General features: G+C 43.2%; 2 protein-coding genes across 8 annotated transcripts in view; one reads left to right on the top strand and one right to left on the bottom strand.

Moving 5' to 3' along the window:
* Positions 1-20,746, top strand: part of LOC102575733 (fibrinogen-like protein 1) — a 76,629-nt gene extending 55,883 nt beyond the window's left edge. For 2 of the 5 annotated variants that reach the window (XM_059713042.1, XM_019491357.2), the window contains exons 2-8: positions 4,249-4,435; positions 11,858-12,068; positions 14,122-14,281; positions 16,233-16,330; positions 16,428-16,516; positions 18,823-19,013; positions 19,742-20,746. In XM_059713042.1, coding sequence (XP_059569025.1) covers positions 4,358-4,435; positions 11,858-12,068; positions 14,122-14,281; positions 16,233-16,330; positions 16,428-16,516; positions 18,823-19,013; positions 19,742-19,922 — 1,008 coding nt within the window. In that variant the 5' untranslated portion in view covers positions 4,249-4,357 and the 3' untranslated portion in view covers positions 19,923-20,746. Of the gene's footprint in view, positions 1-913; positions 3,299-4,248; positions 4,436-11,857; positions 12,069-14,121; positions 14,282-16,232; positions 16,331-16,427; positions 16,517-18,822; positions 19,014-19,741 lie in introns of those variants that run through there. The other 3 variants (XM_059712922.1, XM_059712947.1, XM_059712891.1) reach the window with 3 other exon arrangements.
* THSD1 (thrombospondin type 1 domain containing 1) overlaps positions 20,745-27,606 on the bottom strand; it is a 39,920-nt gene continuing 33,058 nt past the window's right edge. For all 3 annotated transcript variants that reach the window (XM_019491403.2, XM_019491404.2, XM_006259874.4), the window contains exon 5: positions 20,745-26,380. In XM_019491403.2, the coding sequence (XP_019346948.2) occupies positions 25,008-26,380 (1,373 nt within the window). In that variant the 3' untranslated portion in view covers positions 20,745-25,007. The remainder of the gene's footprint in view (positions 26,381-27,606) is intronic.

Raw genomic sequence — 27,606 nt, 5'->3', positions numbered from 1 at the left:
TTCCTCTTGTTGATATCATATATGTAGAAACCTTTCTTGTTACTCATCACATCCCTTGTTAGCTGCAGCTCCAACTGCGCTTTGGCCTATCTGACTTCATCCCTGCATGCCCAAGCAATACTCTTATACTCTTCCCTCATTTTTTGTCCAAGTTTCCATTTCTTATAAGCTTCTTTTTTGTGATTTAGCTTACTGAAGAATTCCCTACTAAGCCAAGCTGGTCTTCTGCCATACTTGCTAGTCTTCCTGCATATTGGGATGGTTTGTTCCTGCACTCTCAGTAAGGTTTTTGAAGTACAGCCAGCCCCCTGGACTCCTCTCCCCCTCATACTGGCTTCCCAGGAGATCCTGCCCATGGGTTCCCTGAGTCAAAGTCTGCTTTTCTGAAGTCCAGTGTCCTTACTCTGCTACTCTCCTTCCTTCTTTTCCTCAGGATCCTGAACTCAATCATCTCCTAGTCACTGCTGCTCAAGTTGTCATCCACTATTATATTCCTCACTAATTCTTCCCTGTTTGTGAGCTGCAGGTCGAGAAGAGCACAGCCCCTAGCTGTCTGCTCCAGTACTTACACCATTTAGGGGCCAACTTAACTGAATAACTGGAGTTCAAGAAAATCTGATTTATTAGCAACAATTAGTGTATTCTCTCCCTGTCACTCACACTCTTGCTCTATATATCTCTATTTTATACACATAAATAAAACCTGTTCCATTAATAATGTATGTGCTCTGCAAAGGGGTATAGTGCTTTAACAGAAGTGTGTGTGATTTACAGAGACAACATTGTTATTAACTAATCATTATTAACTAGCAATTAAAGTTAGTTTATAGTACCACCTGATCCATTTACAGAGCTTTTCATCAATAGGCCTGAAGTACTTTACATAATTAGTATAATTATTTCTGTTTTACAGATGGGGAAACTGCAGCACAGAAAGGTAAAATGACTTGTCCCTTGTCACCCAGCAGGCTAGTGGAAGAGCCAAGAACAGAGCCAAGATCTTCTGGGTTCCAGTCCACTCCTGTGCTGTGAACAAGGCAAAAGGGAGCAACATGTAAAGCATGTGGATTAATTTTAAATTAGCTTTGTTGATTTATGTTACTTTGAATGGGACTGGCCCTGGGTTTATCTGAGTCTGCCTCCTACAAACTCCATCTACATTCACATACCCCATTGGTATTTAGGGGGTTCTGCCCTCACAGCTAATATTAAAGGATGATTGGGTTTTTCCATTAGGCATTGACTTCTCCCTAAAATCAGATCACTTAATGTCACTTCACTTTGAAAAAATATCTAAAAACTTTTTCCAGAACCATTTAAACCTTATTACCACTGTTTTATTTTTCCATCTGTTCATAAATTTGTTGAGAGGGTTTTGAATAAATCAGACTGTTGTTCAGCCCCCAGGAGCTTTTTGCCAGGTGTGCAGCCTTGTCAATTAAGTTGTTGATATTTATTCTTATTTGTGGACAGTCCTAATACTGACTATTTTACAAAGTGGGGATCTGACCTACTTCCAAATAGCCAAGTGGGGATTAGTATTGTAGTTAGCATGTCAGCCATGCATATTCCAGGAAAGGAAAGTTGTTTTCCAAATGTTCTATCAGGGGACTTCAACATCTGTGAAGAAGTATCATTAGTAATTACACAATGTTCATGTTTGGTTAGGGCAACTCACTTATTTTTAGCCAAATAGAATAGTACACAGACACACCCTTCCGCTACATCTGTATCACGTGATCTCCACATCCCAGATGTGGGGAAAAATGGAAAATAAGTTCACACGTGTTCAGAAATGACTTAACACATTATAACTAACACAGTTTTAACTATGATTTGTCACCTACTATAGACAGAATGGGTCATGTTTAGCTGGTCATGATTAACCTGAGACTCCATCCTATTGCAGCATTAACAAGTTTTCAAGAGTGATATCTTCACAGTCTAGACAAAAACCATGAGCTTTGGTATGAGGGCCTGGATATCTGAACAAGTTACCAAGGGGTAAAATGGAGTGGGACTTCATCATGTGTCAGCTGCTCGACATGCATGCTCTTCCCCCAAAGTAAATGAAAGTTAAACTCATTACTGAAAGAACAGTAAACTGAGCACCCACAAACTCCCGTGGAAGTCAGTGAGGGTTGAGGGGGGAAAGAGGGAGGGGGGCACTCAGTACATAGCAGGTTAGCACCTGGAAAGAGGTGGAAAAGTTTAATTCCTTTATGTCATAGCTGTAAAAACTGGATACAAAGCCAGAGATAGCTCCTACACTGCAAGAAATGGATATTGTTTTTGTGTGATGGTTGTGAAATGGGCCAAAAATTCTGATCTCATAGGGGAGACAAAAGAATGTTTATATGATTAATAAAATGGCATTTTGTACTTCTGTAACAGCAGAGCAGCCCTGTTTCCCTTGCTAATAATACTGGGGTTAGGCTGGGATTAAAATACTTGTCTTTTAGCCTCATCTATCCTTCAATCAGCTGCCATGTAAAATGGACACTCCTGCTATTGTCCTTAAAATAAAGTCTAATTCTTTGGCCAGGATGCAGAGGGAGATGCCTGTCTTTATTTTTTTGCTCCATTTACCACAAAACTTGTTTTTGTTAACTAGAAAATCTCATTGTCCAGTTCTGAGTTTAGTTACACAATCACAACTCTTCTGAGGTTTCAATCAAACAGCATCTTGCTTAATACCCTTGTTTGCTTTTTACAAGTCAGATTCCCTGTCCTTGGCATTATGGTTTGTTTTATATATATATATATATATATATATATATATATATATATGTGTGTGTGTGTGTGTAAATCAGATTCATGCTATCTTGAGAAATTTACTGAAATGGGGTATGGCTCTATTAAACTGAAAGTGGAACCCTCAAGGGGATTGGTGCCTTCAGTGATCTATTAAAATAAATCATTCCTGGTTTGAATTTCACAGTAAACTAAGACATGAAATGATATATAGCAAAGGAATCTCTCTGTTTTAAGAATATTATTGCTATAGATCCTATCTTAATCTCTTTGTTCTCAGAACGAGTAGGATTAACAATGGAGAGAAAACGACAAGATTTTGGACAGCTGTTTCATGCAAGAGATTCCAAGAATATTTTTCATGTAACTGTCTACTTGTCTAGGGTGATAAAATGCTCTTCATGAATGCCCTTAATGTGAGCCATCTGGAAGGAATAACATAACCGTTGTCTATAAACGCCACCCAAGTATATTATCAGTTTCAGTTGACTTTTAAGGGAGACCATCCGATTAGGAGAAGAGCTGAAGAGAAGACAAACAAAAGGTATATGCATTTCAATGTATGTTGATAAGACATAGATAGATCAAGCTGGGTTTTTCATTTCCTCTACTGCTTGCTCTAATCCTCTGCAAAATGTTAGGAATGAGGGGTACAGATCTAACAGTGAGTCTAATTTTGGTCTCACTTTTCTTGGATCAAGCTAGGAGTAACTGCAGTGAAGTCAGTAGCACAAGATGCACAGCTGAGGGACTGTATAGTAGATAATCATACGGACTGAGGAAGGTTGCTTGATACAAGAACAGATATTCTCAATGCTGAACTCTGCTGCACTATCTTCCTCCGTACAGCCTAAAAACTATCATGCACTTGTGCATAAGACTGTGGAATTTCTTCCATAGGACATTTCTGCTTCCTAGTTTCCTTGGAACCTGGCTTGCTTGTGTATAATATAAGTTCTGCTAGCGTCATATACGGTATTAATATTGAGGTGATGCTTATAGAGAAGTATCTCATGCAAATAGGCCACTTACAGCATAATTTCTGCAGTGGTTTCACATGTGAAATGGATGGTTGTTTCTTATGCATGCCTTCTATATTATTTTTACAAAGCATTGTTAAGCAAAACCTTGTGAATATTCTTGCTGGACACTGACATTCATCTCCATGTTCTCAACTCTAAGCTACTTAGCTTGATGTGCTAGCTGAGCAACTAGTGGGGGTACCCCCCTTCAAAATTATTACTTGGAGGACATACAGTGAAATTATTTGGTAGTAGGGTTATAACAAACAAAAATAAGTTCTTTTTTTGCACAGCATTTAGTTAACTTGTGGAACTCATTGCTGCAAGTGAACCAGAGCGGCCCAGGAGACATCACCTCAGGAGTTCATCCCACCAGAGCAGGGTTGGGTTTATGGCCTGACATGGCAGCTTTACGCTCTGCCTCTGAAGCAGTGTGTCAGCATCTTTCATTTTGTTCTATTTGTACTTTTAGGTAACTTCTTCAACCAGTCCCACTGTGCTTGTGAAGACCTTCAATGTGACTGTGGTTTTGGTGTGGCACATAGTCCAGCATATTCATAATTCCCTCCAGGCTATATAAAATGAGCATGGTGATGCCCTGGTTGCTGCTGCTGCTGCTTCTGCTTGTAAGCTTTGGTTTACCTGCACCTAGACTTTCAGTGAGTATCACTTGCTAAAATATGTATCATTTGTCTGTAAGATAATAAGCCTGTATCATTTCTAGAAGCATGCTGAATGCTGTACAAATGCAAAAGGCATGGCCTCCACCCTGAGGAACTGGCTCTTCAGAAAGACAAATCAGACAGAGGTGTATAGGATAGGAGGAAATGATAGCACAGCATGCAGGGGTGTAAATGGTCATATCCTGTTAATATTGGCTTTGACTAGTATAATAGTTTAAGTTTCATTCTGGTTTGCTGGGTGGGAAGTTATTCAGTAAGATTTGTAGACTGTGCTGAGTACCACACCAATCAGTTTCTTGCATGCATCACCACCAAAGTTGGTCTGAATGGGAGACTGGAAGCCTAAGGGGTAATAGCTTTGGGGACCAGATTCCCAAATGGGTGTTACAAGACTCAGTCATAAGAGATGGGGGAGACCTGCAGCTCCCATTTAGTGATTCATCTTCACGTGCTACTCAGAGTACTGAACATTGACCTTCCATAGAAATACCCAGAGAGGAAGGGTGCTCATACATGCCTGCCTGAACCCCACACTTTCTTGGGACCTTGAGCAAATCATTCCACCTTTTGGTGCTTCTGTTTCCCTGTCAGTAAAACAGGGATAGTAATTTCCCCTACCTCAGAGAAGCTATTTGAGATGAAAGGTGTGTTGAACTGAAAGTACTATGGGATACCACAGCACTCTGCTTTCAATTTATATTTAAAAATTGCTCTTTGGGTACTCTATTATCAAAAATCACACAAGGTGCTGATTTCATTTAACTCTCACTGACTTCATTTCTGTCACAGTGAAGACAGGTACATGCTTTTGTTTTGATTAAACCTTCTCACTTGCTTTGTTGTTTTATAAAAATCTTTTTCTATTAGCATATTACGTGTATTTTCTTATACAAGCTTTTCTTGTACTAGCTTTAGGGCCAGATAGGACTGATTTAGGAACAAGGTAGGGCTGGTGGCACCTTACAGTCTAACTAGTTCAGAGATGCATGAGCTTTTGTAGGCAGCAACCTATTTCCTCAGATGCTATGAATGGTCATTCATGATGTCTGACAAAGTAAGTTGTTGGCTATGAAAGTTCATGCCTCTCTGAGCCAGTTAGTCTCTAAGGCACCATCCTCCCCTGCTTTCTTCCTGACATTACACCTTTGTGGTTGAGTAGTATCTTATTACACAAAGAACCCTTATAATAGGTCTGAGAGAGAGGCTGAAGGGGGTGGAATGCACGCTGTCCAAATTCGCTGACAACACCAAGTTGTGGGGCGAGGTGGGCACGCTGGAGGGGAGGGACAGAATCCAGCTAGATCTAGACGGGTTACAGAGGTGGGTGGATGAGAATAGGATGGAATTCAACACAGACAAGTGCAAGGTACTGCACCTAGGGAGAAGGAACCAGCAACACGCCTGTAGGTTGGGGAACACCATTCTTGTCAACACAGTGGCAGAAAGGGATCTTGGAGTCATTGTTGACTCCAGGATGAACATGAGCTGCCAATGCGAGGAAGTGGTCAGTAAGGCTAACTGCACCTTGTCGTGAATCTACAGATGCATCACAAGCAGGTCCAGGGAGGTGATCCTTCCCCTCTATGCAGCATTGGTCAGGCCACACTTGGAGTACTGTGTCCAGTTCTGGGCGCCGCACTTCAAGAGGGAATGTGGTTAGCATTGAGAGGGTCCAGAGGAGGGCCACTCGCATGGTCAAGGGGCAGCGGGTCAAGCCCTATGAAGAGAGGCTGAAGGGCCTGAATCTATTCAGCTTCCACAAGAGAAGGCTGAGAGGGGATCTGGTAGCCGTTTACAAACACACCAGTGGGGGGACCAGCGAGAGTTGAGAGAGGCTCTGTTCCCCTGGGCACCACCAGGGGTTACTAGAAATAACAGCCGCAAATTGTTAGAGAGAAGGGTCAGGCTGGACATCAGGAGACATTACTTTACAGTTAGGGCTGCCAGGCTCTGGAATGGACTCCCAAGGGAGGTGGTGCTCTCTCCTACCTTGGGGGTCTTCAAGAAGATGCTGAACAGATATTTGGCTGGGGTGTTATGACCCCGCACTCATTCCTGCCTGGGGCAGGGGGTCAGACCTGGTCATCTGTACAAGTTGGTATGAGTAAGACTTGTCAGAATTTCAGCTCACAGTTCTGATCCTGGAAGGTGATGAGAGAAAGAATCCTCAGCACCTTCCAGGATGTCTCAGAAACACCAGAAGGAAAGGTTAGGGCGTGGTTCTCACTTGAGCAGAGGCAAGAAATGTGTTTTGGCAAATCTGACAAATTATTTTATAATGATAATGTAAGGACAGTATCTAAATGTTTAACACACTATATCTCGCTGACCATCTGGTCCATAATGAAAATATTTGCTCTAATTCAGTGGTTTTCAAACTAGGGTACATGTCCCCACAGGGGGGGTGTTTGCTAAGGGGAATGTGCCTACATTTTAATAATAGCAGTACAGCTTCCAGTTGGTCAGAACATTGAGGGGTAATGGCACTGATGTCAGTGACAACACTCATCCAGACCCAGCTGGGCTGGGGACCAATCCCACTTCTGTGCTCCAGCTGCACTGAGCTGCACCCACTTGGCAGCCAGAGGAACTTGGCATTGTGCCCCGGTCTGGAAGTCTCCACATTCCTGGGGCGCATGGGAGGTGCTCCTGCTGCTGGGCACAGCCCAGTGAAGGCCCTGGGGGCCTGTGCTCCCCTCCCACCTGTGCTCAGGATGACGTGTGTGGTGCTGTGGGCTGCTCGCTGCACCCCAAACACCCTGGGCTCCAATCCTCCCACCACTCGGCCGGGCTGGGGCCCCACTTACCTTTTCCTGCTCCTGGCTGGGCCGCATGGTCAGCCACTCACTGCAGGGGGGCCTTGATCTGGCCCTGCCCCTTCCCCTCCCCATAGATTGACCAGCTGGAGCTAGGAGTGGTGGGTGTGCACATGCCCAGCTATCCCTTCAGCCCAGGATTTACCAAAACAAGCTCCAGGATCTACCTGTAGATTGGGATCCCCAGTTTGGTGACCACTGTCCTAAAGAATGAACATGCAGAGATAAATCAGGTGTCAGGCATTAAAGCAGCAGTATTTTGCAGGTAAAGGGGTACACAGCCAAAAAAACTAGAAAAACTGCTCTAATCCATCCTTAATAATAAGAGGGCTGCTTGCAGATGTAAAAACACCCAAAACAAACGGTGCTTTACTTTAAACTCAGTGCGTTCCAGCGCCAAGCGCAACACATGCCCAGAAGAGGCAGGGGTGTAGGTTGTAGCCATGTTGGTCTAGGGACGTAGGCAGACAAAGTTCTTTGGGTGAATCTGATACCTTTTATTAGATCAACTTAAATAGCTGGCAAACAATTATTAAGCAAGCTTTTGGGTTCAAAAACCCTTCGTCAGGCTAAGGAAGTTTCAGCAGTTGGTGTGTGCTCCTCCTGGATGGAATGAAAAGTAAAGAAGCCAGCGGCTGGGCTGGTATGCATACAAGACAGGCAGTCAGTGAAAATGTAGATGGAGGAGTAAACAAGTGAGAGACAGGCAGGGGGTGAAAGAGAGAAGGGGGATGAATAGTGGAGAGGTACCTGGGGAGTCAGATGTCAGGCAGGTTATAATGTGTCATAAATCCAATGTCTATATTTAGTCCATGATCTCTAGTATCCAGGAGGTTGATGAAATGGAGCTCATAGGCTTGTCTCTGGGAAGTGTTTTGTAAGTTTCCTTTGAGGATCAGGACTGAGAGATTGGAGAGAGAGTGGCCCTCCTGTGAGAAATGTGCCCCCACTGGTAATTGGGTATTCCTGTCTTTGATAGATTTCCGGTGTGCGTTCATTCTGGTGCGCAGTTGTTGTCTGGTCTCTCCTATGTATTTTCCATCAGGGCATTTGGTGCATTGGATGAGATATATCACATTTCTGGAGGTGCAGCTGTAAGATCCAGGAATGCTGATGGCTCTGTTGTGGGTGTAGTAATTGTGGGGGTGGTGGAGATGTGTTGGCAGGTTTTGCATTTCTTGTCATGGCACGGTCTGGATCCATTTGGTGTGTTCTGGGCTTGAGGAAGTTTGCTTCTGGTGATGAGGTTAGCGAGGTTCGGTGCTTGTTTGAAGGCTAGGATGGGTGGCTCTGGGAAGATCTTTTTAAGAGTAGGGTCTCTTTCTAGTATGGGTTGCAGTTGTTTGAGGATTTTCCGTACGGGTTCGAGGGAGGGGTGATATATTATCACCAGCGGTGTGCTATCTGAGGGGGTTTTTCTTCTCTACTGCAGCAGTTCTTCATGTGGTATCCACGTGGCTCTTTCAAACATGTGATCCATCTCTCTGGAGGAGTGTCCTTGCTGGGTGAAAGCCTTTTTAAGATTGGTGAGGTGGCAATCCCGGGTGTTCTCTTCAGTGCAAATGCGGTGGTATCTGAGGGCTTGGCTGTATATCACAGCTTTTTTGGTGGGTTTAGGTTGATTGCTGGTTCTGTGCAGATATGTATGTTGGTCTGTGGGTTTCTTGTATAACGTGGTCTGTATTTTATCATTCTAGATACTGATCATCGTGTCTAAAAAGGAGATGTTGGTGCTGGAGTATTCTAGAGAAAGTCAGATGGAGGGATGGTGATTGTTGAATTTCTGATGGAACTCAATCAGAGATTGACTGAAAACCTACAAGAGGCAGTGCATTAGTTGGACCCAGCTCACACAATGCCTGTATAGATCAAGCACTTTAGTGGGGCTTTCTTGACTCAACTGTGGATAAAAGTGCCAAAAAGCCCTGCTGAAGCAGATGCCTGATCTATATAGACACTATGGAGCTGGGTTGAAGTAATGTGCTGCTTCTTCCAGTAAAGCACTTTTATTTTTAATGTCCGCAAGCAGCCCATATGTTGGAATCTAAGCTAGTAGTTGGAACAGGAACAACTATGGTTGAAAATACTGTAAAAATAGACTTGGCAATACTAAATAGCAACTGCCTTGAAAGGAAGGAGAGAGAAGAGCTCCTGTTGTGCAGGTAGTCTCTATATAATGTGTAATAAATACATGTGGACCATCTTAACCATATAGTTTGCTGTGGACATTTACTCAAGGCTTCTTTCCAGGCCTGCAAGTGGGGCTTAAATGTTTATAACCAGCTTTCAGTAAATCCAAGAAAGGCTGTATAAGGCTAGCACTAAACATGATTCCACCTGCATTGCCTATTTCTCACTGTGGGATTGTGACTACTGATTATTTTGCAAAATACCATATTTACTGGAATCCAAGATAAGGGTCCCCCCCGCCCCGCTTAATATGGAGGGGAAGCCCATTGTCTTCGATTCAAGTATGAGGCAGCCAGGAGGCAGGTGGCTGTTGTGATTGCAGTTGCAGGAGTGGCTGCACCTCCAGCCCAGATCTGAGGTTGGGGCTGGAGCCACAGCTGCTACTCACCCACTATTGTCTCTCCCTAACCCCAGCTGTCTCTTCTTCACTCCTGCCCCCACCCTGCCACATCTGCTACACCCCCCCCCCCCCTTACCCTCTCGCTCCAGCAGGTTTCCACACAGCTGTAGCCTGGGACAAGGAGCATGTGGTTGCTCTGGCCCCAGCCCAACCCAGTAAGAGCTGTTGCAGTGGTAGCAGCCCTGACTGGGCCCTGAATCCTGGGGCAGAATTGCCCCAGCCACTGCTGCTACCAGACTGGGCTGGGGCCAAAGCAACCACGTGCTCTCTGCCCTGAGCTACAGCAGTACCAGAGCCCTGCTAGAGTTGGAGATTAAGCAGCAGGGCGGGGGGCAGAAGCTGTGCAGAAGGGGCAGACACCAGGAGGAGGACAGGTGCCAGAGGTTGTAGGCATGGGGGAAGAGAAGTAATGGGAAGGGGTGGGAGCAGACAGCAGGGTCAAGTTGTGGGGGAGCAAGGGGCTGGGTCAAGCTACTTGACACTCCCCCACCACTTACTCCCCTTCTGCCCCTCTGCCACTGCTTTTCTCATTGCATCAGTGGGGAGAAGATATGAATTCAAGATGACCCACCAATAATTAGATTATAATTTTCCATGTGTAAACTCTAATTACTGGGGGGGGGGGGTGCATAAATATGGTAGTAACTGCTACAGGCAATGCCCTTTCCCTGTCCTAGACCAGTGGTGCCCAGTGGCCAGATGAGTAGTTAGGGGTCATGGGCTAGATGGGCTGGTTCACAGGCCCAATCCAAACTGTCATCCATCCTGTGGGGCTCCCCACGGGTCCAGGAATTTGGTGGTAGGGGGACAGCAGCAGTGTTAATTGCTATGGATCCCAGAGCCAGTGCAATTAACACTGCTGTCATTCGTCCTGTCACCAAATTTCAAGACCCACGGGGAGTCCCATGAGCCAGATGACACACTTCTGTAGGCCAGATCTGGCTTACAGGACTTACCTTGGTCAGCACTTGTCTCTCTTTGAATGATACCTCGTCAGTGGACAGCACTGTCACAATATATACCACAAGGGATCAAGAAAGCATCTCACAAAAGCTGCCCCTGCCTTTGACCTTTTTGTATAGTAAATGCTTTTCTTCATGAAACAGTGCTGGCTGCTGTGCTGCTAGAACAGGGGTGGGCAAAATACATTCATTTACATACTTTGGGGTAGGGATTAGAATTAGAAAGTAGATTAGAAAATTGGAGGGTATTGATATCACTGGAGGCTTAACTCCTGTGGTTACATACAACCCATGCAGTGCCCTTGTTAGGTCCTCAACAGTGCCTCGGTCCTGTGGAAGAAAATAGATTAGTTCCCAACAGCAGTGTTAGTAGCTGGTAGCTGTGATGGCATTTCCATGGTGGGAGCATGGGTGATGTTTTTTAACTTGCTTAGATCAATGTATGGTTTAGAGTGAAATACAGACTTGATACAGCTTTGCGGGGCGGTGAATTAATTAAATAGAGAATTAATCTCTATTTAATTTGCAATGTTTGGAGTCATTCAAGCCCACTCCTCAAAGGTAACCTCAGGCCAGCAAAAGCCATGTAATAAGAATCTCTCAGAACTTTTTTGGCAGAGATTTTTTAGCATGTAGCTGTGCCAGCCTAAAATGTGATTGTTATGGAAAATGTTTATTCTAGTGAATCTGGATTGGATTCTGCTGTTGATTAGGACAGTGTAAATCAGGAGCAACTCCACTGATTCCAATAGTTTCTCCAAATTTACACTGGGTGCCTGTTCTTTTATCTTTCACTTCTACTGGAACATCAATTGTCCAATTTGACAGCAATGTAAAAGCCAGATTGTATCACTCATACTCATCCTGAACAATACTTTGATTTATGAAGAAGTCTATTGCTTAAATAACCCACCTCGAGGTCCTAAGTTTGAACCCCCTTGCTTTATCAAAACAATGATATGTGCTTGGATGTTGCAAGCTACAAACTCTCTATTGCTTTAATTATATTAAGCCTCAGTTTTTCCTTTAGGACAAGGACATCTGCCTCTTAGACAACAATAAGTTAAAACAGAAATTAATATTCTTCCAAGACTTGCTTCACTTATATGAACTACAGCTGAAGGACCTCTTGGAGAACAACTATCATAGAACAAAGAGCAAGGTCTTCTCAGTCAGCAGGAGTAGGCAGCCTGCGGTACTTCTACCTCCAACTAGTGGAAATCTTATAGTCTATGATCAAGGTACGTGTTTGTAGTAGAATAAAGTAGAAACCTCCCCTTCAGAATATCAAAATATTTATTGGTTGTTGAATATCCAGTATATAACAGAAACACAATTCTGTATTTTATCTTGTTCCCTTAATAAAATGAATGCAGGAGGTTTTGTATCTTGGTCAGGTTACTAAAATGGTCAGGTTACTATATGTACCATGTGTTAGCTACATGTGAAGGTGAAGAGTAGACCCACAGTCCAAGGACACTGACCTGTCACTTTGTTTTCTCTCCTGACTTTGCCTGTCTTGCTTATTTAGACTGTAATCTCTTTTGAAGCATTCATTGTCTCTCTCTTTGTGTTTGTACAGTACCTAGCACAATGGACACCAGCCAGTGTTTAGGCTGTGTAATAAAATGTCGTATGTCATGGTACTGTCATTTGCAAATGTCATTGCTTCAAACTTGGGCTGAGGTTTATGGTTTAAAATCCTGATTTAGGCACTTCAAGAAGTAGCCTCTGATTTTCAAAACTGATGAGTTTCCTGCAGTACCTGCTAAAGCCACTGAAAACTGGTGGGTGCTCAGCACTTTTGAAAACAGCCCATCCAAGAGCCTGTAGCAGGATTAAGGAACCTAACTTTGAGCTCTTTTTTATTTTTTAAATACGTGCCAAAATGATTAGTCCATCCCTGATTCTTGTCTAGATTATCCCCTATCTGGAAATGAACTGGACTGGAACTATATTGGGATCCCCTGTAAATTTCTCTGGCATCTTTCCTGTGGTAAAAGGAAGGTAAAAGCTTGGGGTTTCCCAGTGCCCCCTCCCGCCCTTGCAGAGAGAACTGGGAGTTAAGCTTTCAAAGTATCTGGTCCACTGCCAATAGTTCCTAATAGTTTTACCCACAAGGGGCTCTTGTACATGTGATGGGGGTTTAGTCCCCAAAGTTTTATTCTGTGTCCCCTAAATTGAAACAGTGGGGCATAGAATAAAAGCCTGAGGACTAAACCATTTAAATTTTTTCATCATGTTATAGCAAGGCGCCCAATTCTTTTTTTTTTCCTTTTTGTGTGAGTCAGAGCCTGCCTGCGGCTGGGGGTGAGCTGCTGGCAGGCCAAGCGGCTCCTGAGCTGCAGAAGAGGGGGCAGGCAGTCCTTCCCTCTGTGGCAGTGGTACCCACCCGGAGCCACCCGGGCAGGCTGCTAGCGGGCCATGTGCTATCTCAGCTCAGGGGCAGCACCCGGCCCAATTGACTTCTTCCCCGACCCTGAGCTGGGGCAACATCCAGCCTGCTAGCAGCCCACCCATGTGGCCCCAGGGGGCACTGCCACCATGGAGGGCAGGACTGAGGTCCCCCTCCACAGCTCAAGGGCTACTTGGTCTGCCAGCAGCTCGCCCCCAGCTGCAGGAGAGGCAGGCAGGCTCTGCTGGAAGAAAAAAAAAGGATCGGGCCCCTCGCCACTTCTGAAGTGGTGAGGGGCCCGATCCTTTTTTTCTGCGGAGCCTGCCTGCCTCTCCCATGGCTGGGTGTGAGCTGACAGCTGCATCATTGCAATTTGCAAAGCTGCAAATTAAACTTCATCCCCAAAAGTCTGGCATGTGTACACTGTGACACCATTAAGCCACACTGACATTTTTGTCATGTGTACATGTTAATGGCGTCATGTGTACAAGCGCCCGAGGAAGCTATATATTTGCATGCAGCCTCTTCCACCAGTGGTACTTTAAGTGCTTCCTACCATAATTTGGAGGCAACTAATCTAAATTAATGTTGCCTTCAGCGTGCATGACACTTAAGACAACATAGCTAAAGACTCCTGAGTACATACTACACTAAAATCTCTGCTGTTTTAATGTAGATACCACCTGACCACCCAAGCAATGTTAAAAACTGTTACTGCTAGGACCACACTTTATCACTCTTCTACAGGCTCAGTGTCCAACCAAGAGTGGGTGGGTTCATGTGTAGGAGGCAGAAATCATTGTCTCTTGACAACTTCCTTTTCATGCTTTCTCTTGACTGCAGCCCCCAATTTACTCTTCCCCAGTCATCATTTTATTAATCACTGTTGTCCTGCTTAGATTGCTCTGCAGTGTTTAATAGTAAAAAAACGGAAAATGGATATTACCGGATAAGGCCCAGCCCAGAGCAAGAACCTTTCCTGGTTTATTGTGACATGTCTGATGGAGGTGGCTGGACTGTGATACAGCGACGCAGTAATGGCAGAGAGAATTTCAACAGGTATGGGGTTCAGTTAATGTCCCAGTTGGGATTTATGTGAGTATTCAGAGGCCACTGTGACTTCTATAGTCTATTCAGCCTGTTATAGTATCTTATAGTCACAATTGCTACCATTTTAAGACCCGGTCCTGCACACTCATGCTTATATAAGCAAATCTTAGTGATAGAACTGTTTGTCAGGACAAGTTGTGTGAGTAGGTATTAGTAGGATCAGCCCCTGTAGTGATTTCTTTCAATCACAAGAATTAATCAGAAAGGAGTTGTGACACCTTTTCATTGGGTTGTCCTTATGTGTTGAAATTTCTTTGATTATTCAAATATCAAATATTTGAACCATCAAATATCTCCTAGCAATGCATAGGCTGAGACCCATTAAATAGTGTTCTTTCTCATAACACAAATGCTATTAGGGCATAACCTACTGCTTACTTCTCTTTCCCATCATTAATCAAAATACTGAAAAAAAATAGTCCATACAGCCCCTTTCCTAGTTGAAAGCCATAGGAAGGTAGTTAGGATTATCCTCACAAAAATGTATGCATCATTTTCAGAGTATGTAAGCATACCCTGAAGTGTCTGCAGTGCAGCATAAAGATACCAAAGACAGTTTTTTATTACAAGTTTAAGTACCACTAGCATAAGAGTTCAACACATGCTGATTTTGAGCTACTGATAAGTGGTGTAGAAAGGTGTTTAGACTAGTCTTAATTAGCACTTCATTAATTATGTGGAAGATGGAGTAAACAGTAACTTAATAAAACTGGCAACTACTACTATATTGGCATTCACAGATACTCCCTGTGAGAATTTGGAGATAACACAAGGGAACGTAGAGGGAGCAGAACCATAGGCAGGAAGCAGCAAAATGAGATTTATCTTGGTAAAAAATGATCTAATTAGTCTGATGAAAAACAATTCAACTGCCTGCTTGAAAGGAAGGACTGAGCAGGCACCCAGTGGCACTGAAAGATACATTGGGGTGACAGGAAACAGCACGGTTTTGGACCAGAACGCAGATGTATAAAAACAGGCCAGTAAACTTTTCCCACAACTTGATAGGCTATTTTTTGTTTTCATCCTTTAGCCTGTGTTTAATTCTTTAGGACATTCTGTAATAGCAGCCATGTCTGTCAGGTGCTTAAGATTTGTTAAGTCACGTTCTTATTATTAACATTTTGAAGCATACTGTCAGAAGTTTTACAAAAAGACCAATATGGGGTCCACTGTGTTCCTCTTGCCCAGCCATTTCTGATCTTATCTTGGAAACACTGAATCTGGCAGCTTTTGCAGGACTGAGGCCAGAGTGAATATTCATGCCTGTAACATGTAAAGCAGTTGACTGTGGTCTGTAGTTATGGATATTTCTTGTTATAAATGTGTCTCAACTCCATGCTCTAAATAGGACAGCATGGGAAAAATTTGTCTATAGTAGTGGTGCTCAACCTTTTGGCCCCACGGGCCCAGTAAGTGGCCCAGAGCCTGTCTGCATGCTGGGGTTGGGCCCTGGGGACCTGGTAGTTCTCCCTTCCCACACCATGCATGCTGGGATTGAGTCCCAGTGACCTGTCATTGCCCCCTCCTACTCCCTGCTCACAGGGATTGGGCCCTGGGGCCTGGCACCATCCCCACCCAGCCCTGCACACTGGGATCTAGCGCTGGACTTGGGGCTCTCCGTAGGTCCGGAGATTTGGCAGCAGGGGAATGTTGCTACTGCTCTCCCGCCGCCAAATTTCTGGACCCATGGGGAGACCTGCAGGCCAGATGACCTGGCATTGCAGGCTGGATCTGGCCCATAGGCTGGAGATTGAGCATCCCTGGTCTAGAAGTAAAGACTAAGATTTCTTTTTTGAGAGATTTTGCAGTAACAAGGTGATAGAGTTTGTCAGCTATCAACTCCCATCCTTTAGAATTCTACATAAAGTCCAGAAATTGCTATTTTATTTTGCTGCAGGAAGTGGGCTGATTACAAACTAGGATTTGGACGATTTCAAAGCAAAAATGACGAATACTGGCTAGGCAATGATCACATCCATGACTTGTTGGTTAGAGGTATGAGCAGTTTTTCCAGCTGCATACTTCCTTAAAAGTTACGTTGCACAGTTCATTGTGGACTTGACATGTAACAAGCTACTGCTTTATATTCTAGAGGAAAACATGTTAAAAATTGACCTGATGGACTGGCATGGAGAGAAACGATATGCTATCTATGAAAACTTCCAGATCAAGAATGAGCAGGTGAGAATAAAAAAACCCAGGGATTTATTTTAGGACTTTTCCTAACAGGGACTTTTAGGGCATTTCCCCGATTCCTGCTGCAGCCTGACTAATCCAAGTTATAATTGGAGCTTTACCAAATTCATCATTATTGGTTCACAGGGATTCAAGTTGAGTTGAGGTGGGACCAAATTACAAAGATCCTAGATCTAAGCTTTTGAAAAGTTTAGTTGCAATTAAACCCAGTTTTGGTTTGTCCCATTACAGAAGCCAAATTTTCCAAAAGCTTTGAGATGTCTGTAGGGGGAAGGTGGGATAATTGATTGAGAAATTTTTTCCATGTGAACCTTTCTTAATATTCCCTTTCATGCAGGTTTACATCCCCCGAGTTTTGTCTTGTGTCAGGTATGAATAAGGCTAGAAACTCAAAACCAAATGTATGCAAATCTGCCAAGTTTTCTGTCTGATTTGGGGTCACGATATGAAAATGCAATTTTCATGTGGTTCAACTTAAAATAGGAAACAGTTTTAAAACGTGATTCACCTTTGTTGGAAACCCACTATGCTCAAGACTCAGCCACATTTTCCAGCCAACATCATTGGAACTTCTGGGGAACCTATAGCTAGATCCAGTAAAGTATTTAAGCAGAATTGAAACACCAGAATCCAAAAGCACAGTCCTTAAAACTCCTCTCAGCTGCTACAAAGTTCTGGGTGTGCCGATGCTCATGTGGGGACTCCTTATAAAAGTTCTCTAGATGCCTAGTTTTCTGCCTGTGAACAGAGTCTGGGGAGCTTAGCACCTTTCTCCTTCCTAAACTAGTTTGGAAGCCACACTTAGCAGAGGGATGCCTCAAGTTCCCTGAAGGCTCTGATGTGGAAGTGTTCTCAGAACATGCCTAAAACACACAAAGAGTTTGTGTTCCTTACAAAGTGTAGTTGTAGTTGCTTACTTTGAAAACAAAGAGGGAGAATTGTTGTAGACATCTAATCTCAGGGGAGACCTCTGACTTCCAAGTAGATGGAGAAGCCTTACTCAAGTCTGTGGGCACGTACAAAGAAGGGTTAGATTTCAGAATCAGCCTTTTACTTAGGGTTTCCTATTGGTTACCCATAGCCCATGTTTCTTGGAGCACCATTCTAAGGAGCATAACTCCCCTATGCATTGTATATAAAATCTGAATACCTAGTACAGGGTTCTGGATTCCACACAGGTACTTGGTCATGTAATCATTAAACTTTGTAGTTCCTAATTTGTATGCACCGAAGTCCTTTATGGGATCTAACCCTTGATCCCTACTCAAGTTTTGTTACAGAAGTTTTACACAGCTCTGTTTTAATTACTTACTGCCATTTTTCTTGGATAGAAACAAATGTTATGACAGAAAAATACTTAAAATTTTACAAATGATCAAACTCCTCCAAATCTTGGTAGAAGTATACAATGGAGCCTCACTCCTAAATATTCTCACCAGATCAGCCAATTTAGGCCAAATATTAGGTTTCTAACCATCATAGCATTGTGGATCTAGATCAGCCTCCCAGTAGCTGTTTAAAGATTGAACTTAGTCAGGCCCTGATAGTGACCTGATTTCCAGTAGTAGTAGGGGACTGGACTTGGGGTCTCAGGAAGCCCCTTACAGCCCTGTGTTGTTTTTGTATTGTGTAAGTGTTGAAAGCGAACACTACATAGAATCATAGAAAATTAGAGCTGGAAGGGACCTCAGGAGGTCATCTAGTCCAACACCCTGCTCAAAGCAGGACCATCCCCAACTAGATTATTCCAGCCAAGGCTTTGTCTAGCTGGGTCTTAAAAACCTCCAAGGATGGAGAGTCTACCACCTCTCTGGGTAACCTGTTCCAGTGTTATATTACCCTGTATTGAGAAAATTCTTTCTAATATCTAACCTAAACTTTCTTTGCTGCAACTTGAGACTACTGCTCCTTGTTCTGTCATCTGCCACTGAGAACAGTTTAGCTCCATCCTCTGTTGAATCCCACCTTTAGGTAGTTGAAGGCTGCTATTAAATCCCCTCTGTCTTCTCTAGACTAAATAAACCCAGTTCCCTCAGCCTCTTCTCATAAGGCACGTAGCCCTTAGTAGTCCAAGTGTTAGCTGGCACTACCCCTTGACAAATTAAATGTGGTCATTGTCTAAGGCTAGTATCACTGAAGGCAAAAGGCCAGAATCATGCTTGATGTCAGTGGAGATACTCCAGGAATGACCCTGACCCGCACTACATTGCAGAAAACAATTATGGGCATTTTTAAAGGCTGTGAGAGGGGAAGGCTAATAACAGAGGCATGTTTACATTTTATTTTGAAAGGACAATTACAGGCTGTGGTTTGGCACCTATTCTGGTAATGCTGGCGACGCTCTGTCTGGTGGGAGCAACTTTAAAGAACAGTGGTCTGCATCACTCAGTGGGATGCAGTTTACCACGTCAGACAAGGATCATGATAGATTCTTAACAGGCAACTGCGCAAAGGAGAACAACTGCGGTTGGTGGTTTAACAGGTATGGAAATAAGTTTGATTTTTGTCTAACACTCAGTGGTACATGTGGAACTAGATATGACTGGGCTGCTTTAAACTTACCTGCTTTAAACTTTAAGTGCTTCAAGGTATGTTGTCTGTATGTACATTCTACCTCCTCTCAGCTGAGCTTGAGTGCATGAGGCACACATATTCCTGCAGTGAAATGGGTACATGTGCAATTCTTTGAAGGAGAACAGCATCCTTTTTGCAGTAGGATTCCAGAAACAGAGGTAACTATAGTTTCAGCAATGACTCCCAGAAAGCAAGCATAAAGGGAAATACCTTGTGCACCAAGGGTTGTTATTCTGATGGAGATCATGGTAAGGACATTGTTCTACTGTGACGTGACCAGTTTTTGAACAGCTCACCACATTTCTAGTTACATTCATTGGCAATGATTGATAACAGTTAAGTGTGGCTGGCCTGCCTCTGTTCATGGAATACATACTGAACGCAATGGGTTTTTTGTCCTGCCTGTGAAACTTTTGCAAAATTAGGGCCTTCATTTTATATTAAAACTTTAAAGGACAGACCTTCAGCAGGTGTAAATTAATACGACTCCATTGAAATCAGGGAAATTACATATATGTAATGTGACGAGCCTCAATTTATACGAAATAGGAACTGTACTTTAATACAAAGATGCAATGCCTTTCATCTTAACTTTGGTTTCTCTTTTTTTCCCTCCACATCTTTCATCCATGTAAGATGCCATGCAGCAAATCTCAATGGACAATATTATAAGGGAGGAAACTACACTGGACCCCAAGATAATGGAGTGGTTTGGTCATCCTGGCATGGGTTCTGGTACTCACTGAAATATACGGTCATGAAAGTTAGGCTTCCATCTTTTGTCAACATTGCGAGTGGAAACGGTGAGAACAGTTAGGACAACGAGAACCTGCATCTTTGGAGAGCACATAGAGGGGAAAAGATTTTAAAGATTAAGGACCAGCCCATCAACTGCTGTAAATGAACAAACCTGCACTGTAGAAAGTAAAGCTTCATCCGTTTCTACCAGCTGAGGATCAAGGCACAAGTTCTTACAGCACATCAGTCATTTGATCTACTGGAGAACATGAGGCTCTCTTTCATTCATGGTAAAACCAATGGAAATGCTTCAAGTTTCTTTTCCAGAGAACTCTGAGGCTTTAGTGGAGAGTGCTTAACCATTACTTCACAGGATACACTCTGCACTTTGCAGGACCAAATCTTTCTCACCTTGATTTCAGTGGTCAAGTGAGATGAGCAGTTTGAGAACCTAGAAACAGAACAGGGTGGCAGAGATCTGCAATTCAAAGCTGTCAGCTATAGGGAGGCTTCAAATTCAGATTATTTCTTAAAGTGCTTACAATGCTTAAAATGAAGGTAAATATTCTTAGGATTTTTTTAAAATTCAATTACACTGTGTTCATAAATTATTGTGCAGCGTGGTAGACAACTTTATACTCCAGAAAGTGAAAATGATTAGAAACACAAGCCAGAGTGTTCACTTCCACTTCCTTATCCAAATAACAGTGAAACAAAAAGAATGAGCAGCACAAATAAAGGACCATAAGAAATATAAGGCTGAAAATTACTTCTCACCAATAATTAAGTGGTTAGTAACAAAAGTCAGGAATGAAAAATACTTTGGACTTGAGGCAAATGATTTCCCTTCCATGTAGCACAAGTCTATATTTTGTATTATTATAAATATGATCTTTTAAACTAGTTGTTCTTTTCAGTTTATTTTACATTTAGATCAATACATATCATAATTTGTATTAAACATCCATAAAATATGAATTAAAATAATCTGAATGGAACATTATATTGCATCTGTCCTTAAACAATACTGAGATGGACAAAGATCTGGATGGAAAGTCAGGAGTTCCTAAGGGAGGTGATGCTCCAAGACATTTAACTCGCATTCTTGTCTCTGGTTCTAGTGATTTTTTTCAGGGTCCATAAGACTAGCTTAATTTTTTTTAATTGAGCAGCATTAGAACAGCTGTAGAGACTCACAGAGGTTCAGTGTAAAATCTGTTATGTTCAGCCTTCTGGTGGCTTATCTAATGTTTTATGATAACCCCCACACTGGACATATAAGGACTCTTACACCTGTTTAGAAAAGACCTAAATGACATCCTGTTTGAGATGAGGGCCAAAGTTGGCCTCAGTCAGCAGTGTGTTCACAAGTGTGGCTTAGGCCAGGAGGCTGCATCATAGAGTGAATGCACCGAAAGCCTTGACTCCAAGCATATCAAATATTCATGTGAAAGGAGAATCATGAATGGTGCCAACATTTACTCTTGTGACTAAAGGCGCCGGAGTGGAGTTGAAAACTAGTGCTGTTCCTTTCTCTGTTCCAGTAGTTCTCAATCTTTTTAGACTCAAAGTCCCCTTGATAGACTTGAGGCATCACCCAGAAAATGCCAGCTCTTAGTTTTCACTCTATTTTTTATTACAGAAAAAGAGCAGTTTTTCTGTTGCAAAGCACTCAAAAAGACCACAACAGAGGATTTGTTTGAAATCTCTCGGTTTATCTGGTGAATTGTGTTTGCAAAACACCCTGAGGCACTCTTGAAAGGATCTCAAGACACCCTGAAGTGCTATGGTACCCTGGTTGAGAATTACTGCTCTATTCATCTGTACTTCTCTGGAATGTCTTAGTGTGGGTTCCTAGGTACCTAGAGCATTGTGGTAAATCAGAGGTTATCAAAACAAATTGGTGCAAGCCTATGAGTCCCTATCAACCTTAACTTTAACATACAGTACAACTGGGCTGCCCTTGACAGTATCCAGTAGCAATGAGGCTATTTCTATCAATGCAGAAAGCAGAGACTAGGCTGAGTGCAATATTTGCTTGCCAGCAGTCTACTCAGGAAGATGCTAGCTCTTCTAATAAATACTACTGCTCTAACTGGCTGCTGGAGACATTTCCCAAAACAGGATTACAGAAGGGTAGTTATGTACAGCAGGATGCTGAAATTAATGTCAGTGCCAAAAAGCCAGCGCTATGCTTGCACAGATGATCACTGAGCACCTGAAAGTGCTAAATACAGGTAAAATCCAGTCAATAAAACATTGTAAAACATACGACTGACTTAGAACAAGATCCTACACAGCCAAAAGCGATTCCACACCCCCCTGCCCCCCCCAAAAAAGTATTCCCACCTTCTACCTATCATTCATTTTTATCAGAGACAGAGCTAGAGGGATCTTGGGAGGTTTTCCAGCACTTTGTCTAGGGATTGTCATGTCTAAGACAAGTGAATAAGAAACATTTTGCTTGTTACACAGGGCCAAGAGTCCTGCTGGCTTGGTACATATTTGATCCAAGATAGGAAGCTGTGCTCATATATACACTCTTGCTGCAGTCCGTCAGCATGTCTTTCCCAGTAGGACTTGGGTGGTAGTACAGGTCCCTGCTTTGGGAGCCTCACTTGGCAAGTTGCAGATTGTAAAACAGTCCTTGGAACTCTGCAGTTCTAAATTAGACAGATCGCTCCTCTGAAGCAACTACAGGCTGCACACGATCTGATTTACCTTGACATACAGTTGGGAAATAACCTCAGTAATAGTCTCAAGGCCTGATCTCAAGCCCACTAAAGTCAGTGGAAAGACTTGATAATTTGGATGTGTTCTGGACTGGTCCTCAAGCATGAATGTGTTATGAGACACTTTGCATAATAATCACTGTAGTCTTCCATTTTCAGGATGTTATTTAATACAAGCCTGGTCCTCACGCAACAGTATACTTGTGAAAATCCAATTCTGGAATGGCCTAAACTTTCACAATGCTGCATATTGGAACAGGCCTTAAGAAAGAGATGACTCCTATCGTAGTGCAAGCTATACATGTCCTAATGGCAGGTGGGAAGATGTTACACATTCCAGATGAAGTCTGTGCAAAATGAAGCATTTAATCACATTGAATCAAATCCCAAGATCCTTGCTCTGTTTTTGCTATTGCAATGAGCCATAGCAAGATGTGCAAGAGCTGATGATCAGTGTTCACCCTGAGCATATCAGCATGGTACCTACCCTAAGCAGGTGTGCCTTATTATTATGCTGTCATTTTCTTAATAAAAATTGGGTATGTTTGTGAAATGAAAAACAGTTCCTTGTAAAAGGATCAGAAAGAGTAAGATGGAGAAGGATATAACAGTGTAAAAGCCATGGGTGCCTATACATGTGTTCAGGGGTGGTGAGGGACCATTGTAATTACAGGGGTATCCCAAGAGTAGCTCTAATTAAAATGGCTCACTGTCATGTGTATTAAGCCCTCCATTTTTTAAAATGGCCACAGGGCGCATTAACTAAAGCTCATTTGATGAGCGTTAATTAAAGCACACCTGCGGCCATTTTAAAACATGGGGGGAGGGGGCTTAATACACGTGATAATGTGTCAACGCTGAAGCGTTCTAATTAGAACATGGAGCAGACTCAATTAATCAAGTCTGTTCTGATTAGTTCTAATTATAACATGAACCACCACATCTATAGGCAGCCTACGACTCTAATCCTGCACTTTATGAAGCATAGGCAACAGGGAAGTCACCATGTACCTCTGTGCATTGTGGGATGTGGGAGCAGGGCCTTGATTCTGAATATTGAGCAATTCCAAGTATGGGACCAGGGCTTAAAAGAGACCAGGGGAGAACATAGCCCTGACCTGTGAAGCTTGACCCTTTGTGGGAAGCGGCGTTTCAAGCCATCACTTCCCTCCTCAGCCTCTCTCTTCTCCACTTCCCATCTCAGGTTTCTTTTATTTTCTTTGTTTTTCCCATGAAAACCCATTTTCTCTATGCCTCTGAAGAGGCTTTTGGGATGCTTATGGCATGAGTATGCATCCCAAATCACACTGGCCCATCAGCCACTCTTTGTGTCTCCATTTTTTTCTCTAATTTTGCTGAATGAGCTCTGAATATGAGTAGCAGTAGCCACTCCCACTGGTATAATAGCTTACTTGGAAATGATATCATTTACCGAGAAATAAAAAAACATCCATTAAGCTACTCACTGAACAACAGATCTGGGCATGTTCACTCACTTTTCACTTGTGTTTGCAAACACATAATGATGAAACAAGTGTTTCATTTGGCTGGTCTTGCTCATTCATTATTTTTGCCTTACTGTACTATTTGTGTCAATATATTTAAGCAAAAAAATTAAAATAGAAGGAAAATGTCAAAGGCAAAGATGGTTAAGATAAAAGGTGGAAAGTAACAGGTCCCTTTTTTCAGGAACATGAATACTGCAACATTTTTTGAAGATACTCAGAGTTGTTACTCAGTGAAGTTTCTTTGACCACATTTAAGTCCCTATTCAATTAATTTTCCACAAACATTTGTGCAATCCTGAACTTGCTTAGCACCCGTGCCGGCAGCAAATTCAGAATCCTGTATGTGATGAATCACAACCCCTCCCCTAACCCCGAACACTTGTATGAATGTAACCCGTGCTCATTCCAGAACAGTTTGTGCTCTCATCTTGTCCATGAAAGAAACAGCATCATGTGACTTCTTTGATCAGTTGCAACCAATCAGTGCCATTCCACAGTGAATGTTAAAGAGGTGTGAAAAGCTGTTGGCAGCCAAGATAAAAAATGGTGAAACAACGTATTAATTCACATTGAACAATGGATGTTTAAGGAAATCACGGTCTGCTGGTGTTGGTCCATCAGCAGAATCAGCAGGTAAACTGTTTAGCTTCAATGTAAATTATTTATGGAACCCCAATGCTTTATGTGATGAAATCTGCCAGATCATTTCTATGTCAAGGTTTGATTTCCATCTGTTTGCTCATGGAATGCACGAAAGTACTTCCCTGTAATTAAGATAGAATATGCTCTCACAAGTCAGCCCTTAGGACTTCCCTCTGCCTCCAAGAGAAGGAACCTGGTTTCCATTCTTGCTTTCATAATAAACCAACAGGTTTTGCAGGTCTTTTCTCGCACACACCCTTTGACAGTGTTGCAACAAGTCATTCAGACCACTAGTTTCTCAATACTTAATGTACTCGTCTCATCTTCTTCATTTGAACCAAAATAGCCAGGCAGGTCTATCATCTGCTGCTCTGATTCAGTTAAGCCAAAAGTAGAATTGTCGTAAAAGGCAAAGTTGGGGTCCAGTGGGAAACTCTGGCACTTGTCCTTCCTGTACTGAGCAGGACTAATTGCAGCACTTCTCTGCTTATCTTGGAGAGCTGAAATAGTTTCTTTCTTCCAAGACCCTCTGTGATTTGGTGACGGGCCTCTCTTACTTCTGTTCAGTTCTGGTCTGCCTGGTCCTTTCTCCTGACCTACAAGCTGACGGTCACTGATCAGATCCAGCTTCCTCATTGGAGGGCCCCCTTTGTGCTGATGCTTTGTGCCATAGCTCTGTGGTTCACACGTTAACACAGTGGTAGGTGACAGATCAAGCCTTTCCGAAGTTGTATTGGCACCTCTAGATTTAGGCCGGATCCTGTCTCCCAGACCCTCATCCCATGTTCTGGTCCTGGAACTGTAGAGGGGAGCCTGCCGCGGGGTTAGGGTGGACATGCTCCTTTCCCTGAAGGGCCTGGCCTTTTTAGTCTCATGGAAGCTGGCTGTTCTTCTAAATTGAATGTTCTTGTGACCGCCTCTGTCCAGCTGCTCCCCTCTGTTGTCCTGGAGTTTCAGGTGAGCTCGCCTTATCATGGTCTGAGTCGGGCTCATAGCAGGGTTGCTTTGTGAGAGCATAAAATCCATCCTTGAATTAGACCTGTCCCCTGGAAATCTGGGTTGAGTGACCCGCTTGTCCAGGAATGGAGATTTGATCCTAAATTTGTTTGCAGCAGTCTCCTCTTGGTTTTCTGGGCCCAAGGGTAGCACTGCACTGGCATCAACAACTGTGTCAGTCAGAGGAGCCTGAGATACGTGATACACCTTTGTGGTTTCAGTCAGGCCTTTCTTTTTCATCTCCTTCAGCTGCTGCTGTGCAAGGCGGTAGCTGAAAATTGGAGGGATTATTTTCTGAGCATTCGCCTGAATATTCTCACTGCCAGAGGTGTCATCGTCTTGAGCAAACTGCAGGCTCCTCCTGTAGGTCAGAGGGATGTTCACAGGTGCCTCGCCTCCCTCAGAAAAGCTTTCCCGCTGCTTGCTCCCTTGGCAGATGTTCTCTTCGTCGGAGTTCTTCCGGAAGCTGGGCGAGTGGATGGGATTACGCTGCATGGAGGCACTGCACTTCTGAGCCCTGCACAGCTTCCTCCACAGTGTGATCAGCACGGTGGCAAAGATTATAAACAAGCACAAGGAGATGCCCGTAATGGTGACTATATTATTAGCTTTCTGGTCCTCTCCCATCTGGATGGATGGTGGTGTTGGAGGCTTTATAGCTGCAACATAGAGGGAACACATCATGTAACCAAACTGGCTTTTTCATTGGATGTTTGGAGTCTTAAGCAAGTGCTTTAAAATTAAGAAAAGAAAAATACAGAATTATAATTCACGTTTAGAATTCATGGGATAATTTGTCTGATGTAGTGTACATTAAATGAGTTTAGTTTAGCTCACTACTCTCACCTTCAGATAAAAAGTGGTAAGTCCTGGTTTGCAGAAGATCTACTTATTTTATCCTGAAGACCTTTCAAACTGCACTTGTTACCCACCTTTCCTAACCTTGCTGCCCTTCATGATGATGATGTCACTGGGATATTTTAAATGCCTGACAATAAAGGGCAAGGTTGGAGTATCTCTAATCCTGTAGGAAACATTCTGCAAGATTTTGAAGGCACACAGGGGCAGCGTGATCCACAGATCGGGGAGTCAGGCCTGCTGGATGGCATATGGCAAGTCCCTTCATCTCCCTGTGCCTTGGTTCCCCCAGAGGTCAAATGAGGATAGTAATACTTGTGCTCTGTCAACCAAATAGGGAGTTACTGATGATAAGGTCTATAAAGGATCTAAGAACGTATTGATATAGGAGGTTGGCCTCATGATTCAGTTAGGCTGATTTTAGTGTTTACTCCAAGTACATGTCTGACAGCCCTTGGGGATGAGAAGACAGTATAAGTGATGGCAGCATAATTTCCCATTAATGGTCTGAGACTCTTTCCAATTCTTCCCCCAGTTTGAGCGTCACACTGATTTAAACTCTAGCATCCCTAGCATAAGATGGCAAAGCATACTCTGTGATCATGAACTCCTCAAACCATTTTAGAGACATAAATTAAGCCTACACCAGCATGAGTATTATACCAGAGCTACAGAAGAATAAACCAAAGCCCAGAAAGGTTGAACAATTTTGCCCCAAATCACCAGCAAGCCAGTCACAGAACCATGTACAGAATGCGTGAATCCTGGCTCAGAATCTACTTTGCTAGCTACTAGACAATACTCCTTTCCTAATCTCTATCATAAGTGGCCAAGCATTCATTTCACCTGAGCCACCAAACTGTTTTCAGATAGTAAGGATTTCTAGTTGCTCCTAACCAGCCCAGCATATGAATCAGAGACCTAAAAGCCAACAGCTCAATTAGCAATGTGCTAGTTTCCTATCCTATCCAGTCCCTACTCACTGCAGTTACACATATGCTATGACGAGTCCACTATATAAATCCCC

This window comes from Alligator mississippiensis, chromosome 1 (genome assembly GCF_030867095.1).
Source record: "Alligator mississippiensis isolate rAllMis1 chromosome 1, rAllMis1, whole genome shotgun sequence".
NCBI lineage: Eukaryota > Metazoa > Chordata > Crocodylia > Alligatoridae > Alligator > Alligator mississippiensis.
This window is presented reverse-complemented; position numbering and strand designations above follow the sequence as displayed.